The sequence below is a fragment of the Bacillus rossius genome, chromosome 12, assembly GCF_032445375.1.
Source record: "Bacillus rossius redtenbacheri isolate Brsri chromosome 12, Brsri_v3, whole genome shotgun sequence".
Lineage (NCBI taxonomy): Eukaryota > Metazoa > Arthropoda > Insecta > Phasmatodea > Bacillidae > Bacillus > Bacillus rossius.
Window position 1 is genome coordinate 30222831 of NC_086339.1, and position 26740 is coordinate 30249570.

Below are 26740 nucleotides of genomic sequence, written 5' to 3' on the forward strand. Positions count from 1 at the left end.
CAATAACATTAGGGATCCTTACTAAAAGTCCAATTTAGAATCAAATGCGTTGAAGGGGGTTAGATACAACATGCAGTACACGTACGAAGTGTGTGTTGACAATGCCGCAGGCGCTAAAAGTTTATTTCCTATTGCCTATTAACATTGTTGCCACACACTAGATGCCTTATCATTCTTAATTTTCCCATACAAGTAAAAAAAACACCCGTGTGATATTAACAACGAAGCAATCAGTACCCTCATAAGAGTTCAATTAGTATTTAAATACTTTTTATCACTTTAAATCGCAAACCTAAAATATTGTTTTTTTCCTCTCTCTCTGTGTTTAATTTGTTTTTTTACTAGAATTATTTTAAATTAGTTTTCATTTTTCGGACCATCAATAATTTTCCTCTTCCGTTACAATTCTGACAAGGACTTGTGTGTATATATGTATGTATGTATATATATATGTATATACTTATATATATGTATATATATAAGCGAAATACCACTCACTGACTCACTCATCACGAGATCTCTAAAACTATACACCCGATTGACTTGAAATTTAGCATAATTACTCATTTTATGATGTAGACGCTCACTAAGAACGGATTCTGCGGAAATCCGATCCCAAGGGGAGTTTCGGGGGCGTAATATATCAAAATTTTCAGTTTTTGGTAGGAAATCACCATGGCAACGGCTGTTGCTTTGTTGATGCTTCATTCGTCTCTATGGCAACGACTATTTCATTGTTAGTGCAGTCCTCATCACCGTTGAAATTTTGCGGGTACTTTAAATATAAAATATTGCCCTTTTTTTCAAGTATATATTTTACAGACTTTAAACTTCACAGTAATGTTCCTTATGTTACGCAGGATGATATTTTCCGAAAATTAGATCCCATGGGTGGTTAAAACCAGGCAACAGTGGGTACTTTGTCTGCATGAGAACAGGATTTTGCATTGTTCATGCCTTCTGCGTCTCCATGGCAACTGGCATCGCGCGGCAGTGGCGTACCCACAAGGAGGGGCATGTATAATGAGCGGCGCAAGAGTGATCTGCCTGTAGACTGCCGTAGCGAAGTACGGGTACATCAGTTGTACTTTGCGTGCACGAGTCGGGAAACCATCGGTGCTATTCATTTTCTCTCCGGTACATTATACAAAATTGTAATAAATTTTCACTGAATTTTTTTTAATTTACCATTACTGTAAATGGGAGATGAGGCTTAATTTTTTTTTCCATTAGTATAACCGTGCGAAGCCGGGTCGGGCAGCTAATATAGTTTATAATTTCTTTCGGCAAATCGAATTAATTCAATAGTCATCGTAGCTGCTACGGAAGTGATTCGCTATTTATAAATGTAGTTGAAAAACACAATGAGCGTATATTCATCACGCTGGGCATTATTTTTAAAGAATTCTACGTAAAAAATTTTGCTGTACGAGTTTCGTATTATAATTATTGCATTTACAACACGAGAACACATTGAAATTTTGCTCGTTGTCGAGATTGGACGTTACACGTATCTGGCGAGTATACTGGGGGAAAAAAAAAAAAAAAAAAACAACCTCGCTTACGTGTTTTTTTTCCTTCTCCTCGCGTCCATAGCGCAATTGACGGCCCGGCCGACGTGACGTCTGGACCCGGGTGCAGGCAGCCTCCTCGACGCCAGTCGTTCATCCTTCCTCCAGTGGGTGTCCGGACCCCTCAATCCCCCTCAACCCCCTCCCACGTTCCTCGGACCCGCCGCCTCTTCCCGCCGTATCACGGGCGTTTTCCCGTTCGCGGGCAACAATTTACGGCCCCAAGTTTTTAACGGTACTTCCGCGGACACCCTCTCCTCCTCCCACCTCCCCCCTCCACCCACGAACCCTCCCGCGGGAGAACCTGGCAGCCAGCCCGCCAGGGGGGAGAGAGAGAGAGAGAGAGATGTAGGTTGCCACCCCCCTCCCTCCCTTTTTGCCGCAAACAGAAACCGGGGGACACCGCCAACTCTATCCCACTACCCCGTCTCCATTCATCATGCAAAAAAAAATTTGGTTAAAGATCGTCTACGCGTGGCCCCCCCCCCCCCCCTTCTCCATTCCACCTTCATTCTGTTTCCATGATGTAGTGGTTTGTTTTGTCTTAGCTCCGAGTCTCGTTCCCAACCCCTTATATATATATATATATATATATATATATATATATATATATATATATATATATATATATATATCCTTCTGAGGTGACCTTGTTTTCGCAGTCAATGTCAAATAAATTTTTTGTCCTAACCTAAGGTAAAATCTTCATGGACACGGTGAAAATCGTGGACTGGTGTTTTTTTTTTTGCCAAGCTTTCATGAGGGATCAATAGGAGCATGCCATTTTTCGAAGAGGGAAAAAAAAAACAGACTGCAGTAAGGTATGCCCGCGCTAGCTTGTTCCCTTGTGATGGGCGGCCGTATGCAAGGAAAAAAGGCCATTATCTCATTTGGGCGGGCCATTGAGGCCGCGCGTTTGCTTCCGCACTGGATGGCTGTGATTGGTGCGCTGACTGTAGACACGAGCCTGAAATAAACCCAGCCAACTACAAAACACAGACAATGGTATACAAAGTTTTAACACGCAGTAGGTCTGAAATTCTTTTCGCGATAGGTGAATGTGGGTCGTTACCACAACGCCGAAATACCATAACGCCGAATGTCAAAATTGACCACAACGCCGACAGCTAGAAAACTGCTGTGTACCACAACGCCAAAATACAACTGAATGAATTTGTGTGTGTTTCTTAAATGTACCTTAACGCCGAAATACCACAATGAAACCTAACATTACTTAACCTAACCTAACCTAGCGTAATATAACCTAACCTAACTTAACCTAGCCTATCCTAACCTAGTCTAACCTAACCTAGTCTAACCTAACCTAGTCGAACCTAACCTAACCTTTGTGGCAGTCCTGCAATGACATTTTTCGGCGTTAGTGTATTTCGGCGTTGTGGTAATTCGGCGTTGTGGTACACAGCAGTTTTCTAGCTGTCGGCGTTGTGGTCAATTTGGCATTTCGGCGTTATGGTGCGTCCCCGGTACATGGCCCTGATGATCTATAATTGGGTGGTTAGCGCCTGCCTCTTTACACCTCCGCTTCAACAATCCCTAAGGCTCGCTTCACACTGGGCAGGATGATGCAGTTTTTTTGCGTTGGTGTAGGCAGACTGTCTCAAAATGGGTTCCAATTAAACTTCAGTATTAAATGTTTTGTCTTAATATTGCATAGGATCTAGCTTTGAATATTTTAAGTCAACTTTTGTGGAATGCTTTGATAATCTTGACGGTTGTGTTAGCCCACTCATGATAATCAGCTGGTTATACACTACAGACTGTTAACAAATATCAGAATCAAACAAGATATGAAAACTTTAAAAAATATGATCTGTCTCTCTTACTGCTGAAAACTGGGATAAATAGTTCAAAATAGAAAATGCAGAAAAAGTTAAAAATTCAATCGGCGTTGCTAATTCTCTTGAAATAAAGAATAATAAAAACAAGGAAATACAAATATAAATAACAAAAAATATAGATGATGAATTAAGGCGGGAAAAATGGTCTTTTTCAATTTTTGGTACAACCTGTAAATGTTTACAATACTATTTATTTCTAAACAAATTAATATTTTCAATAAAATTGTTATGGCATAAAAACTATTGAAATCAATAGAGAATATTTCAATTCTTATGTCTCTTCTTTAATTGTGCATCCTTTACGATTGTCAGGTTGCTTTTTGCGAGCATATATCCTTACATCACCTCTACATTCTGCGGTTTGGCTATGTCCCCTTCTAAAAGTGTAACAAATGTTTCATGATTAGACAACTGTATTTCTCCTAAAAAGTACTGTCCTTATCTTAGTGTGGTTGTATTAAAGTCTTCACCAATGTAAATTCCAGGAGAAAAGCCTAATTTATATTTTTCCCTTTAAGTAAGGATTAATGATAAATTATTTTGCTTTTAATTGTAAATATTTAGTTTTGTGGGATTTTTTTTTATTTTTTTTTGTGTACAGATCCTGAATTACTCTAATAGTTTATGTTCTACGGTTGAGTTGTAATAAGAAAGAAATCTTTGGTTTTTAAAACCAACTGTTTTCAGAAACCGTTATTATATTATATTAGCTGCATTTATAGCAAAAAAAACTTTAAATTACTAATAATATTTTTCTTTTGTTTCAGTGAAGAAAGCGCGTTATGTGGGAGCTCAAGGTAAGAATTATTTGCTATTGATTTGAGTGTATCAACCATTTAATACCAAATTCTGAATTTTGAACATAGTTTAGAATGAAAGCATGATCATAATAATTATGATATTGTAATGTTTTAAAATTACAAAATAAAGTAAATTGTGAGTTATGATGGCAAGAAATAATTTTGTTTATTATCCACTAGAGTGGATATATCTCTGCACGAACAATTAGATTTGTTTTAATTTTATAAAACGAGCTAATTTGAACATCGTCTCACGAGAATTTAAGCCTATACGTTTCCAAGGGAATGCAATACGAATTGAAAAGGGGTAGTTGTATGTAACGTATACTGCATACTGCGCGCTCATCGCAAAATTTCATTCTGTTTTTTTTTTGTTTTTTTTTGTTTTTTAAATAATGCGCCTAAAGATGTAAAACTTCAAAGGTTTCTTCAGTTGAAACAAATGTTTGCTTTTGTACGGCGAAGAATTTTTGCTGGCCTATCAAAATTTCTCGAGTCACAAATTTTATTTTGATGACCTAACAAACTAAAGCCAACCTTATGTTGGATGCACGCTGGTTTTTGGAGCGACGGATTTTTGGGGTTCGAGTTCCGAGTGAAGTGCGGGAGTTAATTTTATGGTCGAAATCAATCACAAAAATCTCGGGCGCCGGGTTACAAGGCGCAATATGAGCGGACGAAATGTTCGTGGACTTCAAAAAGTGAAAGTTTAAAGGCGAATAGAATTATTCAATATCTACCAATAATTAGATTTTACTAATTATTGAAAATCACGTTTTCAATGCAGATCTTTGTTACTCAGTTTCCAGCGAGTGTGTGTGTGTGTGTGTGTGTGTGTGTGTGTGTGTGGCATGCGTACATAGAAGCAGTGAAAGAAGTACACTTGGTTAACTTAAATTTTTGATTATAATTAGAGACACGAAAAATTCGCGGGTTCATTTCGTGTTATGCTACGATACAAATAATTATGCCTTAGCGCTGCTTCTGCAATTGGTTCACTGTTAATCTGGAGTAATGAGAGCCAATTAGAGACCCTCGCTCAAAGAAGTGTCGAATCACAGACACCCAGTCGAGACGACTCACAAGTCAGCAGCCAATGAACAGTTGGCATTTGCCCGAGTGTGTAGAGGATATTGGAGTCTATCCTGAAGGTCATTGAACCCGAGAATTTTTCCGGTCTCTACGAATCACAGGCCACCCAGTCGAGACGACTCGCAAGTCTGCAGCCAATGAACAGTTGGCATATTTGCCCGAGTGTGTAGAGAATATTGGAGTCTATCCTGGAGGTCATTGAACCCGAGAATTTTCCGGGGGTCTAATTATAATGTATACGAATGCAAAATAAATTATGGCTGGTTCGTTTATTGCTGTTGGGTGATTTATGGAGGAAGTGGTGATAAAAAAAGGTTTTTCAGGTGCGTCGCTGTGCTATCTCTCAGCCAGCACTGAGCACCGGAACTCCACCCGCTCACTCGCAGACAGGGAGCAGGCAGGTGTCCAAGTGTGTGCTCGCCCGCTTTTGGAACCGCGCACTCGTCTTTTGAAGCGGCGTCCGACTGCCACGCCCCTCTCTGCGCAATTAGCTTTGTTACCTCCCGCGCGCGACGGCGGTCGAGGGCTTTTCAAAAGAACCGCGGCCGGCGACGAACACAAAGACCCTCCAACCCTGAGCTTCCCCGCCAAGAAGGAACCTTCGACATTACGTTTTGATCCCAATGCAACCCCATCATGCGGTTTGTCTCCGCGAGCTTTTCGGGTTAAGTGGACTTTGAATAATTTGATGTGTCTCGGAGTTAAATCGAGGTCGAACACTCTGGTGCGTTCGAGAAGAAATTTTACTCTTCACGAATGAACGCGAAATATTTCTGCATTTTGGACCCAAATTGTAATGATCCGCCGTTTATAGTCTTAAAACGTATTCTCAAAATGATGTAAAGGGATATTTTTTAAAATTATCATACCTCTCTTCACAAAAAAAAAAAGAAAGAACAAAGAAAACGTATTTTATGTGTAACAAATAAGAATAAATAATGATTTGTTTGTATTCAAAATTCATTCCAATTTAATAGCAAATTTTACTTTGACAATTTAGGACTCTATATTAAATTCTTTCCGTGAAAATATGTAAAAATACAATATGGTTGACTAATTTTTGAAAATGGTTGAAAACCTTCCTGTACAGAAATAAAGTTTCTATACTTTTACAAAACATTCCTTTGGAAACCAGGTAGCAAGAAATAGTTAGTAATAAAAAAAAACTATTGTAAATTTGTACTAAACTTGGCTATGGTTATTTGTGCATATCTGAAATACTTTTTTTTTGAGATAATACTGGGTTTTGTTAGGAAAATTGAAGCATAATAATTAAATTTTAATTAATGTTTTAATCAAAAATAATTCCTTAACAAAAAAAAAAGAATAACATATCCAACAGTTTGAATTTATTGTATGTATATTTGTTATTATGTGCTCATTTAATACTGGAAATATATTTAGGGAATAGTTTACAAACAACTTTAACTATTGTAGATAAGGGGAAAACCAAAGCATAAATGCCCGGGTAAGAATCCTAACACAATATTACCACGAACACTATTTTGTAGTGTAGGTACTGTTTGTTTTACGACCCAGAACTCAAAACCCCAATACCTAGCTGGTAAAGTTTAAAACATCTTAAACAAAAATTTTAATTATTTGCCAATTTTCTTCTCAAGCAATTAACAAAATTAGTAGTTAATCAAAAGTCAAAAATTAGCACATATAACTCGCCATTTATTTGTCAGTTTGGGCTGAAAAATAAATTTAAAAAATACAAATGCCAATGTAAATATATGTAACTTACATGTAATCGTTAAATTACAACAAAATATGATCAAAGGCAGTTAACTACATGCTTTATATAACTTATGACCAAATGAAAAATCGTTAAAAATTATACTACCAAAATATTAATTAAAAATATCACATATATAACTATTATTAGTAATAATTATTAAAAATAGTTATATTATACATGATATTATAATAAAGTTCTCAAAAATATACTATCGTAGTGTAATATTTATTGAAAATATTTGCGGCATATTCGCAAATGCCAGGGAGGTATCGATTTAAAATTTGAGCAATATCCATTAAATAAAAGTAATGATAAAATATTAAAAAAAATCAAAATAGCGCGTGAGAACGAGCCTTAAGCATTTGAACCACCATTTAATGAAATTGGTTTTATTATTACCTACTTCATAACATCGTTTCTGCTTACCAATTTTCCAACATTTTAAAACACCTTTATTAAAAATAAGTTTGAAATATTAAGATATTATTAAGAACCTAAACAAACCTATTGGATTCAGATAATTTTATCTCCTAACAATATATATTATTTAAATTAATATTAACAATTTGCTTTCATTGAAACAGGTATCGCACATTAAAAGATTTTCAAAGACCATAACAAAGTTTAGAAAATATTACAGTCGTAAGTACATCCAAAAAATGAATTAAATACTTTACAATTACTTAACTAGGGAAAACATTTCCAGCAGCTAGACATAATTGACTTCAGGTATTATGTTATATGGTTAAACGAAGCCAACTTAAAAAAAAAAAAGAAATAGAAAACGTCACACAACAAAATTAATATTTAGGGGAATGATTGGTAACATATTTATTATTTATGGGTGCATGAAACCAGAAACCAATTAAAGCTATAATGAAATATAGGGGTGGATAAGTATGGAATTAAAATAGAATCAGTCCACCGTTCAAAAAAAAAGGGAGGGGGATTTGGGACGCACAGTCATGAAAGACTATTTCATACCAAAATGTTAGAAGGCACAGTAAATCAATGGACTTATCAAAAGAGAATGTGCCTCAAATAAACGAAGGTTTCTTCGCAATCATGCGTTGAAAATAGTCCTTTATTTACTAGTGTCAGTCTATGTCTTCAATGGAAGCCAAGCATGAAATGTGTTTATAATAGCTATAACATTAAATGTAACCCTATTGGAAATATCTTTACGAACTGTCACAATTCTAATGCTTGCACCAAATCCAACCACAGAGTTGAGCGTTAAGAGCTACGAATTTCGAGTTACGAAAATATGCAAATAAATGTAAACATATGCAAACTAATGCCAAATTATACAAACAGTATGGAAAAATTATGCGCAGAAATATGCAAAACTATGCACAAGTATGCAAAGGTATGCGAACTTGAAAAAAGTATGCAAAAGTATGAGAACGTATGTTAACTTGTATAAAAGTATTGGCAAGTAATCTTAAACATGTGCTGCGGCTGATATTTGTAATTATGTTCAATTTAAAACATTTTTTAAACTCCACGCCAACAAGTAGGTAATATTCATTAGATAGGTTACACATAGTAAATTCGTTACCTACTTTCTTCCACTACCCTGTGATTGTGGTATTATTACCAACTTCACCGGTTGTAAAAAAAAGTTTTACTTCAAAAAGAGGTTTTAGGCTCTAAACTTATAAAGATTTTTTTTTTTTAATTTTTCCATAATACCCAAGATATTCCTGCGAGTTGATATTCCAGTAAATTGACTAAGATATCCGCAGATGTACGAATATGAGTGGATAATTTGTCACGAGCATTCTTCGTAAATATTAGGTGCAATTTTTAACATTGTTGTAATTTTACGCATACTTCTAGTGTAACTACCACAATCTTTACTTGTTGTGAAAATTTGGTAAGCGCCTGCTACGAGTGTAATTTTTGTTGTTGCGAAATGATCCGTGTAATAAGGCGGCTCTAATAGACAACGTGCCTTGGATAGCGGGGAGCCAAGCGGCTGTCTCGGCGTGTAAGAAGGCAGGAACTACCCCCTTCCTCTGGTCAACCCCGAGGTCTGGGCAGGGATGTCCGAACGCGGCTCAGTGCAAGTCAATTCTCCGGCGGAATGTCCGATATCCAGCTCTCGCCTTCCTCCTTTCCCTCGACAAGTTCTTTCCGCCGACTGCCTCCTTTCAATCGCGGGAGGGAGAGGGTTGGGAGAGGGTTGGGAGAGGGTGCCCCCCTTCATTCCTTCGCATTGCGAGCTGCGATTCATGCGGTCAGCGGAACGTAAAGGGGAAAAAAAGGGAGGGGGGGGCCTATTGTTCTGGTATCTTTCACACCTCCCTCGAGTAAGTATCGCCGGGTTTATAAGGAATTCGCGTGGCTCACCGATATAAACAGCGTGGTGTTGGTGCGAAGTGGTGGGGAGGGGGGGGGGGGGGGTTTGAGTGAGCGAGTCTTTCAATACTCGCAAGTGATGTTTTTGTAAACATCTAACCTCGGCAACGAAGCAAATTCATTTGCTCTCATGTTGTTTTCGTGTTGCAAACTCGGGACGCGAAATTTAAGGATTTAAGGTAGAATATTGTTTAAAAAATAATGACGAGCGTGATAAATATGCAGATCAATAAAATATTAGCTTTCCAAGTACATACCAAAATTTCTCTACGCTTCCCCCCCCACCCCCCATCCCCCGTTCCACCCTTAGGCTGGAATTCGCTGCCTGAATCGTAAACATCACTTGCAGCACGAAAAAAAACGTACATTTTTAACTATTAGAAACGGCTCTGATAAAAGCCAAAAAGACTTTAAAAAATCCTAATCCCCGGATTTGGACCTGATTTTCAACTTGAAAATTTTATTAAAATACTGTCTATCTTGTTAAATTAAAAATTTTGGTACTTTTGGTACGTTAGAATTTATACTTCTATGGCATTACTAAAATATTACCTTGCAACATTTTAAATCACACTTAACACTGAGTAGCCTATTTGGTCGCGTAGAGCGAATTTTGAGGCTCTTCCTCAACTCCCCACTCCCCCCTCGCAAAGACGTAGGCGTTCTATGGGGTGAGTTCACTTACAGGCAACGTACATTGGTCTATTTTCAGAATTTATACACCACTTGGCGATTAGACCCTTGAGTCACGAGATATATTAAAAATTTAGGCGACAAAGAAAGGCGTTTCATTCTTAACTGTGGCGGGACACTTAGTATGAAAGCCTTAAAAAAAACCTTAAATAAAATGACTTAAGCTCCTCGAAGAACTTAACTCTGGCAGATTTGCATTACTCATGAAGAAGTTCTTTCTAAGACCATGTAGAGCTTACATTGAGACCGATGGCAAACAGTGAAATCATTTTACTTTAATTGTAATAAAAATATGTTTTCACTATCTGTATCACTCTAACACACGTCAAATGGCCTCATTCTCAGTCTCACACATGCTGTTAAATTCTCAGATTTACGTAGCGTTCTGGAACATCCAGTGAAAGTGCAGTTATGGCCTTGACAGATACTACGTAAAGTAAACATCCGTTTGAAAATATTATTGGAAGAACAATAATTGCATGGGAGGTATTGAGTAAAATAATAGCCCTCGAATAAAATGTAACAACGAAAACATCCAACATTGCGAGTCAAACCAAGCCTTAAGCCAAAGGTAAAACCTACATAGACCGCAAGGGAAATGCTGGTCTCTGTAACACGAGGCGGCAGTATGCGTGGTTATGGTGTTTTCACGGCTGGTTTGTTGTTCGCGGAATGAGGTGGAAGGGGGGGGGGGGGGGAAAGGGGTGAATGTGCGAAGCTAAACTAGCGAGGTTTTCCTCCGCGAAGTAATAAGTTCGGGCGAGTGTACTTACTCTGAACGAAGAAGGGAGGAGGGGGAAAAGAGAGAAGAATCTCCGACGTCAGAAATAAAAGTCCTCGCGGAAAGGTAGTAAAGTGGTTAGCACGCGCGCGGGAGTCGTCTCCCCGCGTGCCTTCAGTCGCCTTCAGTCGCCTTCAGTCGCCTTCAGTCGCCTTCAGTCGCCTTCAGTCGCCTTCAGTCGCCTTATGTCGCCTTCTGTCGCCTTCCACCGAGCCGCGTGTACGTCAGGGTCAGCGCTTCCTTCCCTGGAGTTCCGGCTTCCCCGCTCAAACACTCTACTTTTTTTTTGTTTGTAATGATAAAGAAATATTTATGTAAAATCAAAAAATATTTGTACATTTTATGTCATTACAAAATAATGTTCGCAGTAATGGGTTCGGAATCTTACGAAAACATTTATGGTTTGTGTTGTCCCTGTGCCTCCAGTAGATAAAGTTATTTGTAAACTACTCCTTGAATAGCTTTCCATTATTAACTGCGCACATTAATAATCATAATTAAACAAAACATATTCCAGTAATTAAAAATATTCTAATATATTTTCCATGGTTCAGATAAATGTTTTTTAAAAATAAAACAAGAATAAAAATATAAAATTACGTGTTAATTTTCGTAAATAATACTCAGTATTATCTCGAAAAAAATATCCCATACATGCAAAAATAAACATAGCCATGTGATGTCAAAAGTTACAATATATTTTATGTAGTAATACAAACTATTTATTCACAACTGGTTTCCAAGGGAATCTTTTTCAAAAGTACAGAGAAATTTTTGAAGTTACACTTCTTTAGGTGTACTATAAGTTATAGAAAAAAAGGATTAGAGTGAATTTTTACGATGCACACGCACAATGCAACGAAATTATCAAAGAATAATAGAAAGGCTATAGACAAATAAATTTTTTTATAACCTTTTCAATCTTAAGTGTTATTGTTTTTGTATTGAATAATGATCCACATCATTTATTTATTGTGGATATTAGTGATAGAAATTGTGTTTGTAAACTATTTGAAGCGTATTTTTATAAGTGAGGCGATGTTCCCTTATGTATTACGATGTCAGGTTGTTTGTAAGCTTGCATTGTCCCTGATTTTCTTATAGGTTTTATAACGCAACTACTGAAATTGGTCTCCTTGGGTTACAGACGCTTTAGAACAAAAATTGCCGTTAATTGAGGCATTTTTATTTCCAAAAAATATTTTAACGCTGTTTCTCATGAACATGGCATTGTTATAAGTGAAGAGGCCATAAAAAATGTTTTTTTTTCTACATTTCAGGAAAGTATACACATTGAATCGAAAGTAGAGGGCAGTGTTCACTATTTCTACGATTTATAATTTGCTTAAACGATTTAATGTCAAGCGATCTCAATGACCTGCAGGATACGCTGATATGAACTGGAATTTTTTAATTCGATTTATTTTTGTTTCGTGTGCAACTAATTTTTTTTAAAGAAAATAATTTTTTAATCTTGTCATTTAGTATTTTTAAATTTCAGTAAGTACCTACTTTGGTAAATTGTTACCTTCAATTAACGAAACACATTAGTACATAACATTTCTTGATTATCCGTAAATGTTCAGATAATTTCGTTAAATTTTAAGGAATTGAGTTTAATTGGCACGTGAGCTAACAAAAATCATCTTACGGCATCTCACGGCAAGAACATGTGTGCATGTTTCAAACGGAACACAGATCTAGGTTAACCAGATTCAGTGTAGCTTTCACTAATATTCTGTTAGATATGAGGAACTGCGAAGAACCAATAGTTACTTTGAGAGTTGCTTTCCTCGTGACTGCTATTCCTAACAGTGCATTTTGGTTGTTATATGAGACTACGTAGTTCTGGGCTGCTTAGACAAATCTATTTGTTATCTTATTAATATTTCGATTTATTTACCGGAAACGGTTTTAAGATTCCGGAACAAAATGTCCTTACATTTTAATCTGAGTTCTGTAAGTTAAGTTTGGGCAAAGATAAACAAATTTCCATGTCTGTGTATTTTTATTATGTTCTTTTAATTGGATGGCACACTTAAACAGGCTGATAATTCGAATTTCCTTCTGGAAAAGGGAAATTCTGGCGTTTTAAAATTTGCCTGAGAGTTCTCAGAACGTGTAAAAATAGCAGCTGACGGTTGGAAGGTCATAGTTGGGATATTTGAATGCCTCCCCACCCTCCCCCCCCCCCCCCCAAACATACCAATTCATCAACACAGCTGTGATGTAACATGTTCCCAGTCTCCGTTTTTAGGATTGGCCAGACAGTGATCTAATAATACGTACGGTCTGCTTTCAGCGAGCGTTGGTGGTTGGTAATCCAACGGACTCTTCGTCAACAGGAGATGAATTAAAACCACTGAGAGGCGCGTGGAGGTAAAATCAAACAGGGAGGGAAGTTTGGGATTGGCATTTCGAAGCTGGTAGGCCGGTGCCTAGAGGGTGATGATGATGATGATGATGATGATTGGGTAATAAGATCAGAGGCTGGTTGGACCGCCAGCCATCGCTACTTGCCGTGTGGTGGTCTGGGCGAGAGTATTCTACGATGGTTTATCACTGTCTTCTCAAGTAGTATTTCGATCATATTATTTGTGTTTTTGCACAAGATTTTAAATTAATTTATAATACAACAATCCTTGGTTGTTCATAAAAAAAGATTTATCACCATAAAATCAATACTTATTTAATGTTTTTTTTTTCATTAACCCAAAGGCAAACTTTTATGTCTGTCCTAGCAAGTGCTGAAAGCATTGTATCGTGTAAAGAACTCAGGGTTCTAAGGTTTTGAAGAAAACCAACTTTTATTGATTTATGAGTAGGGACCGGAAAAACTCGCGGGTTCAGTGACATGTAGGATGAACTCCATAGTTCTACGTACACTCGACCAAATGTCACCCACTCATTGGCTGCTGTCTTGTGAGACGTCCCAACGTAGCAGCATGTGATTCGATACAGCTCTGTTTGGGTGTTTCTCATTGGCCCACAGTCATCCAGGTGAGTTGTGAGCCAATAGCAGAGGTAGCACTGAGGTATAACTATTTTTATTTTGGCCTATCGCGAAATGAATTCGCGAATTTTTCCGGTCTCTATTTATGAGTGATATACTAAAAACGGCTAACCCAAGACTGCATACCACATGATTTAACGCTTTCAGCACTTTCTAGGACAGACATAAACGCTTGTTTTTGGGTTAAAAAAAAATTGTTTCGTAAAAAACAATTATAAGGGACAAAACAACAGACAATCCTTGATATTGTTAATATTTAACACGGCGGGGGGGGGGGGGGGGGGGGGGGGGAGGTAGATTTTCCACAAGTGAAAAATCGCCGAATCGGCTGACAATACAGTAGTATCCAGTACCTTCGGCTCACCAGCCAGAAAAAACCTAGTCACTTATGTTATATTGTCGAGACGTTTGACTAGTTAATAATTTGCATTGAACATGAACCAAACAATTTCCCCTTTGTTGGCCGATTGTGGACTATTTCTCAGCTTGTTTCTGACCATTTTTAGACATTATAATCCATACATTTTTAGACATTATAATCCATACATTTTTAGACATTATAATCCAAACCCTTGCCTTATCCTGGACTAGACTCACGCTCTACAAGCAAGTTGTACGGACTAGTTTTAAGTAAATATAAAAAGTAGCTACATTTTATCAGAAAAAATATTTATTTTCAGGAAACTTAAAAAAAAAATACAATTAAAAAAAATATGTTTAACGCATCATGCAATGTGATTGGTGACGAAGTGTAATAAATAAAGAGGCTGACGATGTTGACTGATGTTATAACGGTCACAAGCCTTCACAGTAGATTTCCAAAGAAAACCAAACTTCGGCTGACAGCGCCATTACAATAGATCTTCAAACAGGCAGCCTTCGGTGACAAAACGTTCCCCGCACGCATGTGAACTGCGCGTGTGGCGTCGCACACCCGTGCCACCTGTCAATGCTGCGAGCCAGTGGTCTCCACATTGGTGCGTTTTTGAGCAGCATCATAACTCTGCACGTACTGCGATTACACATCACATGTATCTAACATTTTTGAAGTGAAACTTCTAATGCGACTTCCAACAAGGTTGCGTTAAACGTTTAACGCCACCATGGAGAAATCACTGTTGCGTTAAACGTTCAACGCTCCTGGGGAGGGGGAATAGAAAGAGACAGTGCGAGAGTGAATGCGTGGCACTCGAACGCATGCGCGTAGTATACCTGTTACAGGCCAGCGCGAGCGTTAGCAACGAGTAGCGTCCAATATTCCAACGCAAGAGAGAGAATGAAAGATACACAAAGGTAGAAAGTAGGAGAGAGAAAGAGAGTGAGTTGGTAGATCCCAAGAACATGCGCGTGGTATTCTTGCTATGCAGCGAAGTAAACAGTGAAGTTTCACTTCTTCCGCGCGGAGGGACTCCACGCACTATTTTTTAAATTCCAAATAACGTCTGCCATCATCTTCTTCTTTTATTCCACTTCACAACTAAACACATTGTGTATCCGAGTTCCTCAATGTTTAACTTAAAATGCATATATGTAAAATAAATAACTTTTTGCTTGATTACGGACTCGTTGGCCAGTTCATTTTTTTTCCCTCAAATTTTCGCAACAGTTGATCAGTGAATGCTGGATGTAATAAATTAAAACGAACACGTTTTCATTATAACTGCAAGCTAAGAGCTACTGTTTCGCTAGTGTGGGCGAAATTCGAAACTGTAATCGAATAATATTTTTTTGTTGTTGTTGTTGTAGATTGCCGCCGTTATTTCGGTTTGACCGCTGTTGTAGACCCGGCTGAACGAGATCTCATTAAGGTGGAGCGCGCCGGTTAATCGATCAGATTTCCCGGGCCTAATGGTCCGGAGAGCCGCATGCAAATTGAATGTGCCGTGGGGTCACCCCCGAAAGGGAAGGAGGCAGGCGGGAGAGAGGAGGGGAGCAAGGAAACGGCCTTCTGTGTGCACATTGCATGTTATCTGGACAAGGACTGGAAGAGGCGGTGGCTTGCAGCTGATTCAGCTATGGTTACATTCAGTGGCGACCGACATCGTAGCCTTTTTTTTTTGGGGGGGGGGGGGGGGGAGACTTTTGGTCCGCTGAGGCTTGAGAGGTGGCTAGCACACACCAACAGGATAACAAAGCTGGGCTGCTGAATAAAAAATAACACGTTCTTGCAAAATTTCAAAATTACACGATTGGATGATAATAACGAATTTACAACATGGCGTCTAATTGTCAAAAAGCCTGAATTTTTAAAATAAAAAAATTATTAATTTCATTTTTTTTATTAATTTTTAATATTTTTTCTGTAAAATTCGGATAATAATAATTGATTTTCAATATTCTAGCCATAACGAAAATTGCAACATTCTAGTATCCAATATGGCGGTCGTAACGAATATGCAACGATGATGTCATCAAGATGGCGACCTTAACGAAAAGTGTAACATTCTAGAATTGAAGATGGCGGGTGTAACGAAAAGAGCAACGGTGATGGCCGAGGTCAAAGTCAAGCTCCATTCTAGAGGCTTATTGGGGTCTTGCCCATAGCAAAAAAAGATTTTTAATTTGACGACCGTAACTAAAAGTGCAAAGTTTCTAGATTCCAAGATAGCGGATGCGACGTAAACAATTTTTTTTTATATTTTTCGGAATTATTTGGTCAACATTTAAAGATTTGGTGTTTACTGTCAAGGTCGTGACCTTTGCGGCTTAGGGCGGCTTGCTTTTAGGTGCCTTAAGCAGTTTTATTTTAGGAATTTGGGTTATTTTAAAGTATAAAGTCTTTTGAGGCATAGCGAATTCCGAATTTTTGGTTTTTTGAGGGGAAAATGGGAAAGTTTTTCCAAAAACGGAAAAAATTTCCCCCGAAATAGGGATTTTTTATAGGAATTTTGAGGAATTTTGGAGTATTTTTGAAGTTAAAGGTAATCTAATATGGCCGCAGTTACTTCACAAACCAATATGGCAGTCGGAACCACACCCTGGACCCTGCTACAGTACCGGTTATCCTATACTACTTATGTACTAGGGAAAAACAAAGTATAAATACCCGGGTGAGAATCCAAACCCAGTATTACTGGAACACTAGTTTGTAGTGATAGAAATAATGTACCAATTTACAAATATCTGTAATATTAGATGAATATTTCCGTTCAAGTTAATAAAAAAAAATTACAATGTACTAAATCGCACTTACACCATGCAGATTGGCCCATCTGATATTTAAAGTTGGGTTTATTTTTTGACTCACAAAAGGCCTATTTGAAGGTTCGGTTTGAACGGGTCTGGAATTTTTCACTCGTGGAGGATTCCCTTCTTGGGTTCAGTATTGCATGTCGGGTTGTCCCTTCACTTGAGGGTTTTCCAGACTGAAGTTCTTCCGGCCAGTGGACAGTTCCCCGACCTCGTCATAACCCCGACCGTTTCCCCTGCACTGCTTTGACCTCCCTCCACGAGACATCCTGCCAGCCCTTGGTCCGCCCCGCAGAAGGGGTGGGACCCCCCCCCCCCCCCCCCCCCCCCCCGCACCGCCCTCCACGAGACATCCTGTCAGCCTTTTGTCTGCCCAGCTTATGGGGTGGGACCCCCCGCGCGGCGGCAAAGACTCGTAAAATGGCGGGTAGCGAAATGTTTAAGCTAATAGAAAAACTTAAGAAAACTTTTATGTTTTCTTAACTGTAAATAATGGAAATAATGCTCATTTTCTTAATTAAAGTATCCGGGAACCACAAGGCAGATGGAGGTAGCAGGAACGTTTGCTTGCCTTGATCGTTCCCGCAAGACCTTTTTTTTTTTCCAGCAGAGGAGCCGAACCAACAGAAATATCCGACGCTTAGAAATTGCATGGACGTATACTGCTTGATCGTGCCTACGAGACTTCATTGGTGAAACAATTTACGTTTGGTATATTTTAAAATTAAAATATCAATCAACCACACTAGCAGTTTATATATATATATATACACACACACACACACCTACACACACACACACATATATATATATAACGGTTGTGTATGAAAAAAGGCTAAGGGCCAATTGAACCACAGTCGTTAAACAATGTTTTATTAACGACTGTTAAATGTTACCTCTCCGTTTTAAACAACGATTAATCTTTTTCATTTCACCACACTTTTCTTGTGTATAACTTTCCTCAGTAAGATAAAATGGTTTATCGTTATTAAGGTTCGTTAGAAACTCAATTGCAAGGTACTGGCCATTCTTTTTTGTTTGTATTGAGTTCATAAAAATCTTTAATTTGCAAATAAAATGTTATAGTTCATAACAAAACTAGATTATTTTAATTTTGTAAACTTACGTTTTATTATATGCAATTATTTATGTTCATAATAACTTAAGTTTGACAATATCATTGGAGCTGAGATTAGTGACGACTCAGCTGACTATTGTTTGTTACAATAATATCCACTGGAAATGTTCGGCATGGACAGTAAATTTAAGCATAACTTATTTCGTCTAAAAATTACATGAACAAGACTTCAAAATGTTATAACAACTGGAAGTAAATAAATTTGTAACATTCGAGGTGTCAAGCGTGACCTAAATTTTCCTTACAATATCTGGATGACCAAGCTTCGCTCAGAAGAATCTTATTAAATGAATAGCTAATAACTTGCGTCTTCGCTCTTGCAATTATAAGAGGGTTGCTAAAATCTTACAATTTAAAATAGTGTATTATGATTAATTCCCAATATTTGGACTAAATAAACAGACACAATAAATTGTAAGGTGCATAAAAATATATTTTGTAAAATACCTAACCATTTTCGAAGTAGTTATGGGTATGCTATTTTTAATTTTTAGTAAAGATTAGGTATCGGATTTGAGAACTTATTTTTTAGACTGATCGAGGATATAGTTTACCTTGATGAAATTACACTTCCTGCCATTTCATGAGGTAGTTAATTAAAAAATATATTTATTAAACTTACATCTATAATGTAAGTTAGCCAAATAAGGCCCCCCTTAATTATAAAATTTAAAAAAATAGTATGAAGATAGTAAAAATTATGAATGTTGGACAGCAGCCTTCTTAAACATGTGTACTTCGATAATACATGATCAGAAGTACCAAAAGTTAGCTAGTTGTATGTACCAAATGACATTATCCAAAAATGATGCAAAGGGCCGTATTAGGAACACCTGTTCCGAATAAGGCCCAGCAGCAGTACCAAATAAGGCCCATGTTTAAATAACTGCCAATTGAAGTCAAATAACAATAAAAAAAATAATGAAATCATCTATACATTACAAGGTGCAATGGTGGTAGTCCACATTCAGATAATTTGAATTACATTGTAACATTTTAGAACCTCTATCGATAAATATTAAAATTTTACAGCTGAACATGTAAATACTAAAAGTTCACACTCGAATCACAAACCAGAAATTTTAAAGAAAAGTCACAGCTGAAAATGAACATGTAGGTACTCAATATGTCTGAGAAACTAAGTAGCCTTACAAGCACAAACTGGGCAATGAAATTTGGTATTTTGTCAGCAGTAAGCCCCACACATTCTTTATTAACATAGTGGCTACACTTTACACACAGTCTCATGTCAGCAATCCTGTCCTCTGTGCGAATGAAACAATACCAGGCTTATTTTCCTTTATTCTTCGTGTCCCTCGACCCAATAGCAAGATGTTTTTGTGTGGCAGGTTCAGAGTGTTTTTTATTTCTTTTAACATTGGAACTTCCTGGGGCAGCATTGCCTGGCTTGTTGTCTTGATTTTGATCATTCTGAGTCTTCATTTTGTCTTCAAATAATGTCTTCGTTTCTCAACAGCTTTGTAGCTAAGCGATTTTTTTCGATTTACATTATTCTTTTTCATCACCTCAGGTGTCCATAGGATATCTTTGAATGAAATTTTTAGACTAGGTTCTGTGCCATCACAGGATACAAGAGAAGAGTCACTTGAATCACTTGTTCCTGACGATGAGTCTTCTAAATACCTTAGTTTGTCAGATATTTTTCGAGTTTTCTCTTTTACCTGCCCATGCTTGCTCTCTTGTGGGTTAACTGGGGCTGCAGACTGTGATCCTTGTGCTGTTTCATCTGGGTTTTCTATTCTGGTAAGTTCTGAAGGAGTGTAAGCACTCTCGTGGATAACAGTAAGGTCAAATGGGTAAATGCCAGTTGCAGAAAACCCACTTGCTACATTACTAGGCGTAGCAGCTTTGGTCCAAACCTTACTAAATATTTTCCCAAAAATACTTTTGGTTATTGTGCGGTCTTGAATGTTTGTCTGCTTTGACCAATGTAGGACACTTCATCATTCCAAAATGTTTCATGAGGACCGAAAACAGTTTTATCAAAAGCCTGCAGCTCATGTATTGTGTTGCTTGGTAAGCAGAATAGTGTGATTTCGTAGGCTTCAGCAGCTTCCACAATGCGTATGTCCAAGTGTGATGATGCACCATCAAAGATAAGCAAAATGTTACCTTGTGGTTTGAATTTCGCAAATTTTTTTTGAAAATATTTTTTACAAAATAGTTTTTAATTTAACCTTTTAAGAAGGTTTTTAAAATATTTATTCTACAATAAATAATTGTTTTAGTGTTTTACAAAAAGCTTTAGTGCTGCAACAATGAGATAAAAATTTCAGAAAACTGATGTTCCAAATAAGGCCCGCGGGCCTTATTTGGTTCTCCAAAGTGGGCCTTATTTAGAGTTTGTGGCAAACACACACTTTCTTTAAGTGTTTTACTGACAGTTTAATAAACAACAAGAGTTCAGAATATATAACCATACTAACATATTCTGTAAACTACGGGCTTTAAAATGGTATATAGATACTTTGTATCAGTTACATTACCTTAATGTGAAGTCGTTTTTCACGATTCGTCGAAATTAGTAACCACAGCCACTAAGAATTCCTTGCTGGTCTCTAATGCGTGTAAAATGGCGAACAGTTCGCGTCCCAACAAGTAGTACCTGCACTGACCTCTAGATGCCAGAGGCTGTCCGCAGCATGTCTCGTCCGGTGAAAACCTCTTTGCTATCCTAGTAAACTCAATGACGGGCCTTATTTGGACCCGGGCCTTATTTGGTCAAGGTACCTTACTATTTCAATTACGTTTACGAATCTTTTTCAATGTCACATTCATTTTCTATGGTTGGACCTAAGCTTAGAATAATAAAAGGATCTGACATTAAGACAAATACATCCCGTTTTTAAGAATATTTGATGCAATCGCATCTTTCTTTTAAATGTAGAGTACATGTATAAAGTTTATTATCGAACTTATTAGTTGAATCTTAGTTTTTTTGTTATTAACTAAGCAGTAGGCCTATATCCAAATTTTTACCAATCTCTTCTTTCCCACTACGATAGGTACTGATGTAAATATTAAAAATTAAGTAAATATAGCAATATTGGTTAACCAGAAAAAAAACCAAACCCAGCTTATTTATTAGATTAAATAAATTTATTACTTTTTAAAAATAATATTAACCTCTGTTAAGACTGACAAGTGATAATTCGGAGAATTTTGAATAACTTAGGTAGCGTAGGTATGGTCATTTATCATTTCCTTAGGCACAAATTTGTGGGATTTGTTCATAATATATTTTTTTAATATTAAAACTGTAATTGAAATATTTAACCTCTTAAAAAGTTAACTTCTGTAATTGGTAGAAAAGAGTTGATAGTTTTTGCATGCTTGTAAATCCTACCACATATCTTACATTCCGCTTCATTAGCTTTAGGGATACGACTTTTATAATAAAAACAAATTCAAATGGTTTTTCACCCCTTTTGTGGTAGAATGTGGGAAAATGATAAACGTTAAAACCGATATAAAATCATAATAACTCATTTGAAAGTTATTCTTTCTCAGTTTTTAACATCTTAATTTGCTTGAATATATGATTTAGTAGACTACTATTAAAACTAACGTGCCCCGTTTCACGCACTGCCTTTGAGGTCGAATATCCAAAAATGTTTAAAGTATTCCTGATAATAATTTAATAAAGTAATTCATGTGAAGTTGCTTACAGCCAGCTGTATTTGCTAAGGAGATATGAATTTTTCTATATAATAAACATAACTTACTCCCTATTCGCACCAGTAAAAATGAAGGCAAAAAAAAAAACTAAAGAAAAAAAATCATATGCTTAGTGCTTACCTTTATGTGCTTTTTGTTGATTCTTAATTTCTAATTCTTATATTTATTAATTTCGGAAGTATTAATTTTTGTCTTTACATGAAACGTCGCCCCTTCCACGTAAGGACGGAATCATACAAATAAGTAAATAATAACAATTTTTAATATATTATCTTACCATTTTATTTACATCTTACTTAGTTACCGAAATTTGATGTTTAAAAACATACTACCTCATTTTCCACGCCATTACAAGATGTATTTTAATAAACGACAAAAAGTAATACGTAACTTCAGATGCAAATTTTTTAGTATCTTACGTCTTTTACTTATTCATTTGGAAGCTTTTGTTTTTTATTTAAAAACAACCCTATCCTTTTATCAAACCTAGGGTTTGAATTGCGCAAAATGGTAATGTTGAGTTTGGTGGTTTTTGTATGATTATTATTCGTTCCCAATTTTTTTATTGTGCTTGATTAAGTTTTAAGTTAAAATCATTTTATCCAGCAGATAGACATTCCACTTCTAATGCCAGAACAGACTGGTCAGCCAGTATGATTTCATGGCAGCCATCTTGAATCTACCAACTTGTTATCGTCTGCAAGAGGTTGCAGCCACCATATAAATTAAAATTTTACCCATATCATTGCTTGAATAAACTTTCATCACAAGTAAAACCATTTCAGCGATGGTACGAGTTCAGCTATGTTTGGGCGTGTGCGCTATCGGAATTATTTATAAATGACTCAAAATTCCAAACAATTTCCATATTTCGAGGGAAACATTTCCGTTTCAAGAGAAAATTTCCTGTTTATTAATAAATAAAAAAAATAAAAATTCTAAAATCTAAAAACCAAAAAGGTTTTTCTATTTGAAAGAACCTTATGTCCTAAACATGGCTTAAAACTCCTGAAAGCAAGCCACTCTGAGCTGCCTCGACATGGACTGTAAGATTGAAATTCTTTAATTTTGACCAAAAATTTTGGGGAAAGACCAAAAATCATCAAAAAATTCGCTTGTTATTTTACTGATTAATTCGAGTGATTCCTGCACGTATTCGATCCTTGCCTTATTCGCAAATGGTAATATCAGGGGAAAAAAGATGTAATAAATTACAAAAAAAAAAAAAAAATCCTAAGATATATATTCATCATACACCAACCAGATAATTTTAGGTTAAAATATATTTCTCTATTTAAACTTAATATTGAATTACAATGTTCAAGGGAAAATGCAACAAAATTACAAATAAGAAAATTTATTATATTATTTCCACCAGTACAAACAAGGATTACTAGCATTTCTCGAACTCTTCAGTCTTCTTGGAAGGTGGATCGAGTTATTTGCATGCACTGACATGTATTTTCAAGGCAGTTATATATGACAGTCGATTAAGAAGCAACGTACAATCAGTGGCCAGCAACATACATTTGGTTGTTTAGGAACGTCAGATAGGTTTGCCAGACACGTGCATTTAGTCGGGGTTTGTGGTTGGAGGAGCTTTGCATTCTCAGTAATGTTGGAACAACCAGGTATCTTTCCCATTCCCAACAAAGCTGGTCAAAATATGTAAGGAATGGGGATGGGGTGAAAGGCATCGTCTTGTCCCGGCAGGGTACTTAGCAACGATAACGGATTGAAGGCGCACCTGCATCTGGCTGAGGTTTTTGTCTTCTGCGACAAGCTGCTTCCGGCTCAACTTCTTACACACAAGACATAGTGGCAGCAAATAATCCTGTCTGACTGGAAGCTACAACAATGCTGTCTGGAGTATAGAAGTTATCAGAGATTTCACTCCCAGGCTAAATATAATTTCTTCTCTTTTCCTGAAATAGGGCACCAATGAGCACAAAGAAATGTAGTTTTGTCTGGAACGATATCAGGATCTAAAGTATTTAGAATTATTCGGGTCCAGTTTTTATGGCTCGTTAGTAAATTTCATACTTTTTAATAAAATATCATCTACTTTGTATTTCCGTATAACATGACATAAATATGAAGTATTTTTTAAAGATTATTTTAGAGACGGGAGGTGGCGTTCGTTGGTGGTATAAAACTATATTAGCTCGTAAAATCGCGGTATCAATTTACATAGATGGCCATATTACAGTGCCTTCTTTCACTGGCGTATGTAAATAATACTTTCTAGTATGAACGATTGAATAAAGTCACGTAGAACTGTTAGAACTATAAATATGATCAATTTATTCTTACTTTTCTCCTAATAAGACATAGAACTGGCTGAAAATATAATTACCTACTTTTAATAATGACCAATTTTAACTGAATATCTGCAAATATCACTATGAGTACAAAAAATTTTTTGATAAAATAAATGAATTTCTTGTAAATTTGAAAAGTGTTCATATAACAGCAGACGAACAATATAACAATAATTCAACATGAATTTGGGCTTGGATTGATGTTTTTCTAGTTTGTATGTAGCCAATATTTTGATAGCGCATATACATATCGATGCAAAACGCCCACAAAAAATAGTACTGCATGCCAAAAGTTGAAGTGAACGGTTCCTTCTCATAGTTGTAATTTTATAGTAAAGTATAACCTTATAGCCTAGTCGCTTTTATAACGTCGCCCAAAATCTTCCAAGAGGATTGAAGGCGATTACAAAGCACATTAAATGACTAATAACTATAATATTTTGTAAGAGAAAAACGGGACTTTATATGTTTTAAGTTGTGATATGGTATGGTATTCGCTGTTCGTGGTAAAATCGCAATATAAAGTGGTTTTACTTAAACCTATATTATTTATTATTATTTTAATTGTATACAGAAATGAACACTAATTACAAACACGGTTATAGGGTAGCTCACGCAGCTCTCTACCAAAATATTTAAAAACACAACAATTTAAGTGTGGCTGAGCACCAGAGAAACATCGAATTAATATTTATTTTAATAGAAAAACATTTTTAATATAATTTGGGCTTAAAAGACGAAATAAGAAAAAAAGATAAATAATAAAATTTGTAATTCAAATTGCTGGTTTTCATTCTTAATTTTTTTCTCTGAGATCCAGAAGATTCTCCCCACATTATTTCGTAATAATACTGTAGGTAGTGATTTTATTTTCTTTTTGCCGTAGCAGTATGACGTTTGAAGAACAAAAAAAAAACTAAGTTTGCAGTACATTTCGCTAATAAAAGTGCCGTCGTTTCGAAAAAAAATTTTATATTCATTAATACTTCCCATGAAAATTTTGCCGAAGGCTCGTTGTGAAAGTATATGGGGTTTTAAATATTTTATTGTATGTGAGTAAATTATAAGCAATGACTTGCGTAAACAATTAATTTATATGGTGGCAACAACAGTCGACGGACAAATAAAAGAAAAACTACATAAACATTTTCCGAAAGAAGTACAGTGGTAACGGCTACAATAGCTAGTCTTTATTCAATATCTACATAAAACTGTATTCAATTAATTGGATTATCCTTTCAGACCTCTTTCACACCAATCACATTTCATTGTTTTTTTACCGTTTCTATTTTTAATCCCTTTTTATGTCCATATTCTCTTTATAGATGTCTTAAAATGAGAATACTGCGACTTACCGATTACAGTTTTAATAAAATTAATATTCCAATTACTAAAAAACAAATATCGTTGAACTTCTATTTTTATATAGGCCAACTAAATGTTTAATCTGGGTGGGTAACGTTTCGTCAAAATGAGGTCATACGAGACGGAAAAACTCATCAATAACAATCAGGTGTGTTAAAAGATATGTCATGACCTGCAAGTGAAAACTACCATTTGTTTTGCCTATAGTGACTTATAAAACTATCCAGATTTTTAAAACTGCGTCAATTTGCTTCATTGGCTGTGATTTATATATCTATACACACACACACACACACACACACACACACACATATATATATATATATATATATGCCTAGTTGTTTGAACAAGGTTGACACATAACACATGAAAAAAATCCCTTTTGGCGCAGCCTACAGGAGCAGGTAGATTTCGACGTTTATATTTCTTTATGCTGGAAGAAAAGTGACATATTCATTTTAACAACATTACCAGAAAAATCATCAATATCCGCTTAGAGACATTTTAAATATTAACAATGGTTTCTTAGTTAAAAAATTTTTAGATGTATCTTGTATCTAATATTTACTATAGGTATTTAAATGAATAAGAACAGATTGAATAGTGATCATAGTACGGATTTTATTAATTTGTTTTTAATCGCACAACATTTTTTATCCCCTTGCACCGAGTTAATCTTATAAAAAAATTATTTTCGAGCAAAGGTTTTAGATAAAATATTAGGATTTATACACAGTTCTAACGGAATTGATAGTGTGCCTACTGAGGAAGATATGGAATTTTTGGTTTTTCAACCCCCCAATTTTTTCCACCCCTTGCAATAATGGTTCGTCGTATAAAAACTTATTTCAGACAAAAATTGTAGATAAAATTAATACTCTTTCAATAAAAAAGATTAGGAATCAATAACGTACATAGTAAGGAAATTATTATTATCTTTAAATATTCAAACCCTGTTTTTTCCACACCTTTTACCAATGGTTCGTCTCATCAAAAATTGTTTCTGCCAAAGGTTTTAGATAAAAATTAAAGGATTTATACACAACTTGAATGGAATTGATATTATTCCTACTGTGGGAGTTATGATTTATTTTGACAACCCAGATTTTTT

At 36.1% G+C, this 26740-nt stretch overlaps 1 protein-coding gene across 7 annotated transcripts in view; it reads left to right on the forward strand.

Annotated features, from left to right (window-relative positions):
- The window catches only part of LOC134537788 (protein unc-13 homolog B), a 1087975-nt gene that overhangs the window by 206845 nt on the left and 854390 nt on the right, over positions 1 to 26740 (forward strand). For all 7 annotated transcript variants that reach the window (XM_063378591.1, XM_063378590.1, XM_063378592.1 and 4 more), the window contains exon 2: positions 4198 to 4227. In XM_063378591.1, coding sequence (XP_063234661.1) covers positions 4198 to 4227 — 30 coding nt within the window. The remainder of the gene's footprint in view (positions 1 to 4197; positions 4228 to 26740) is intronic.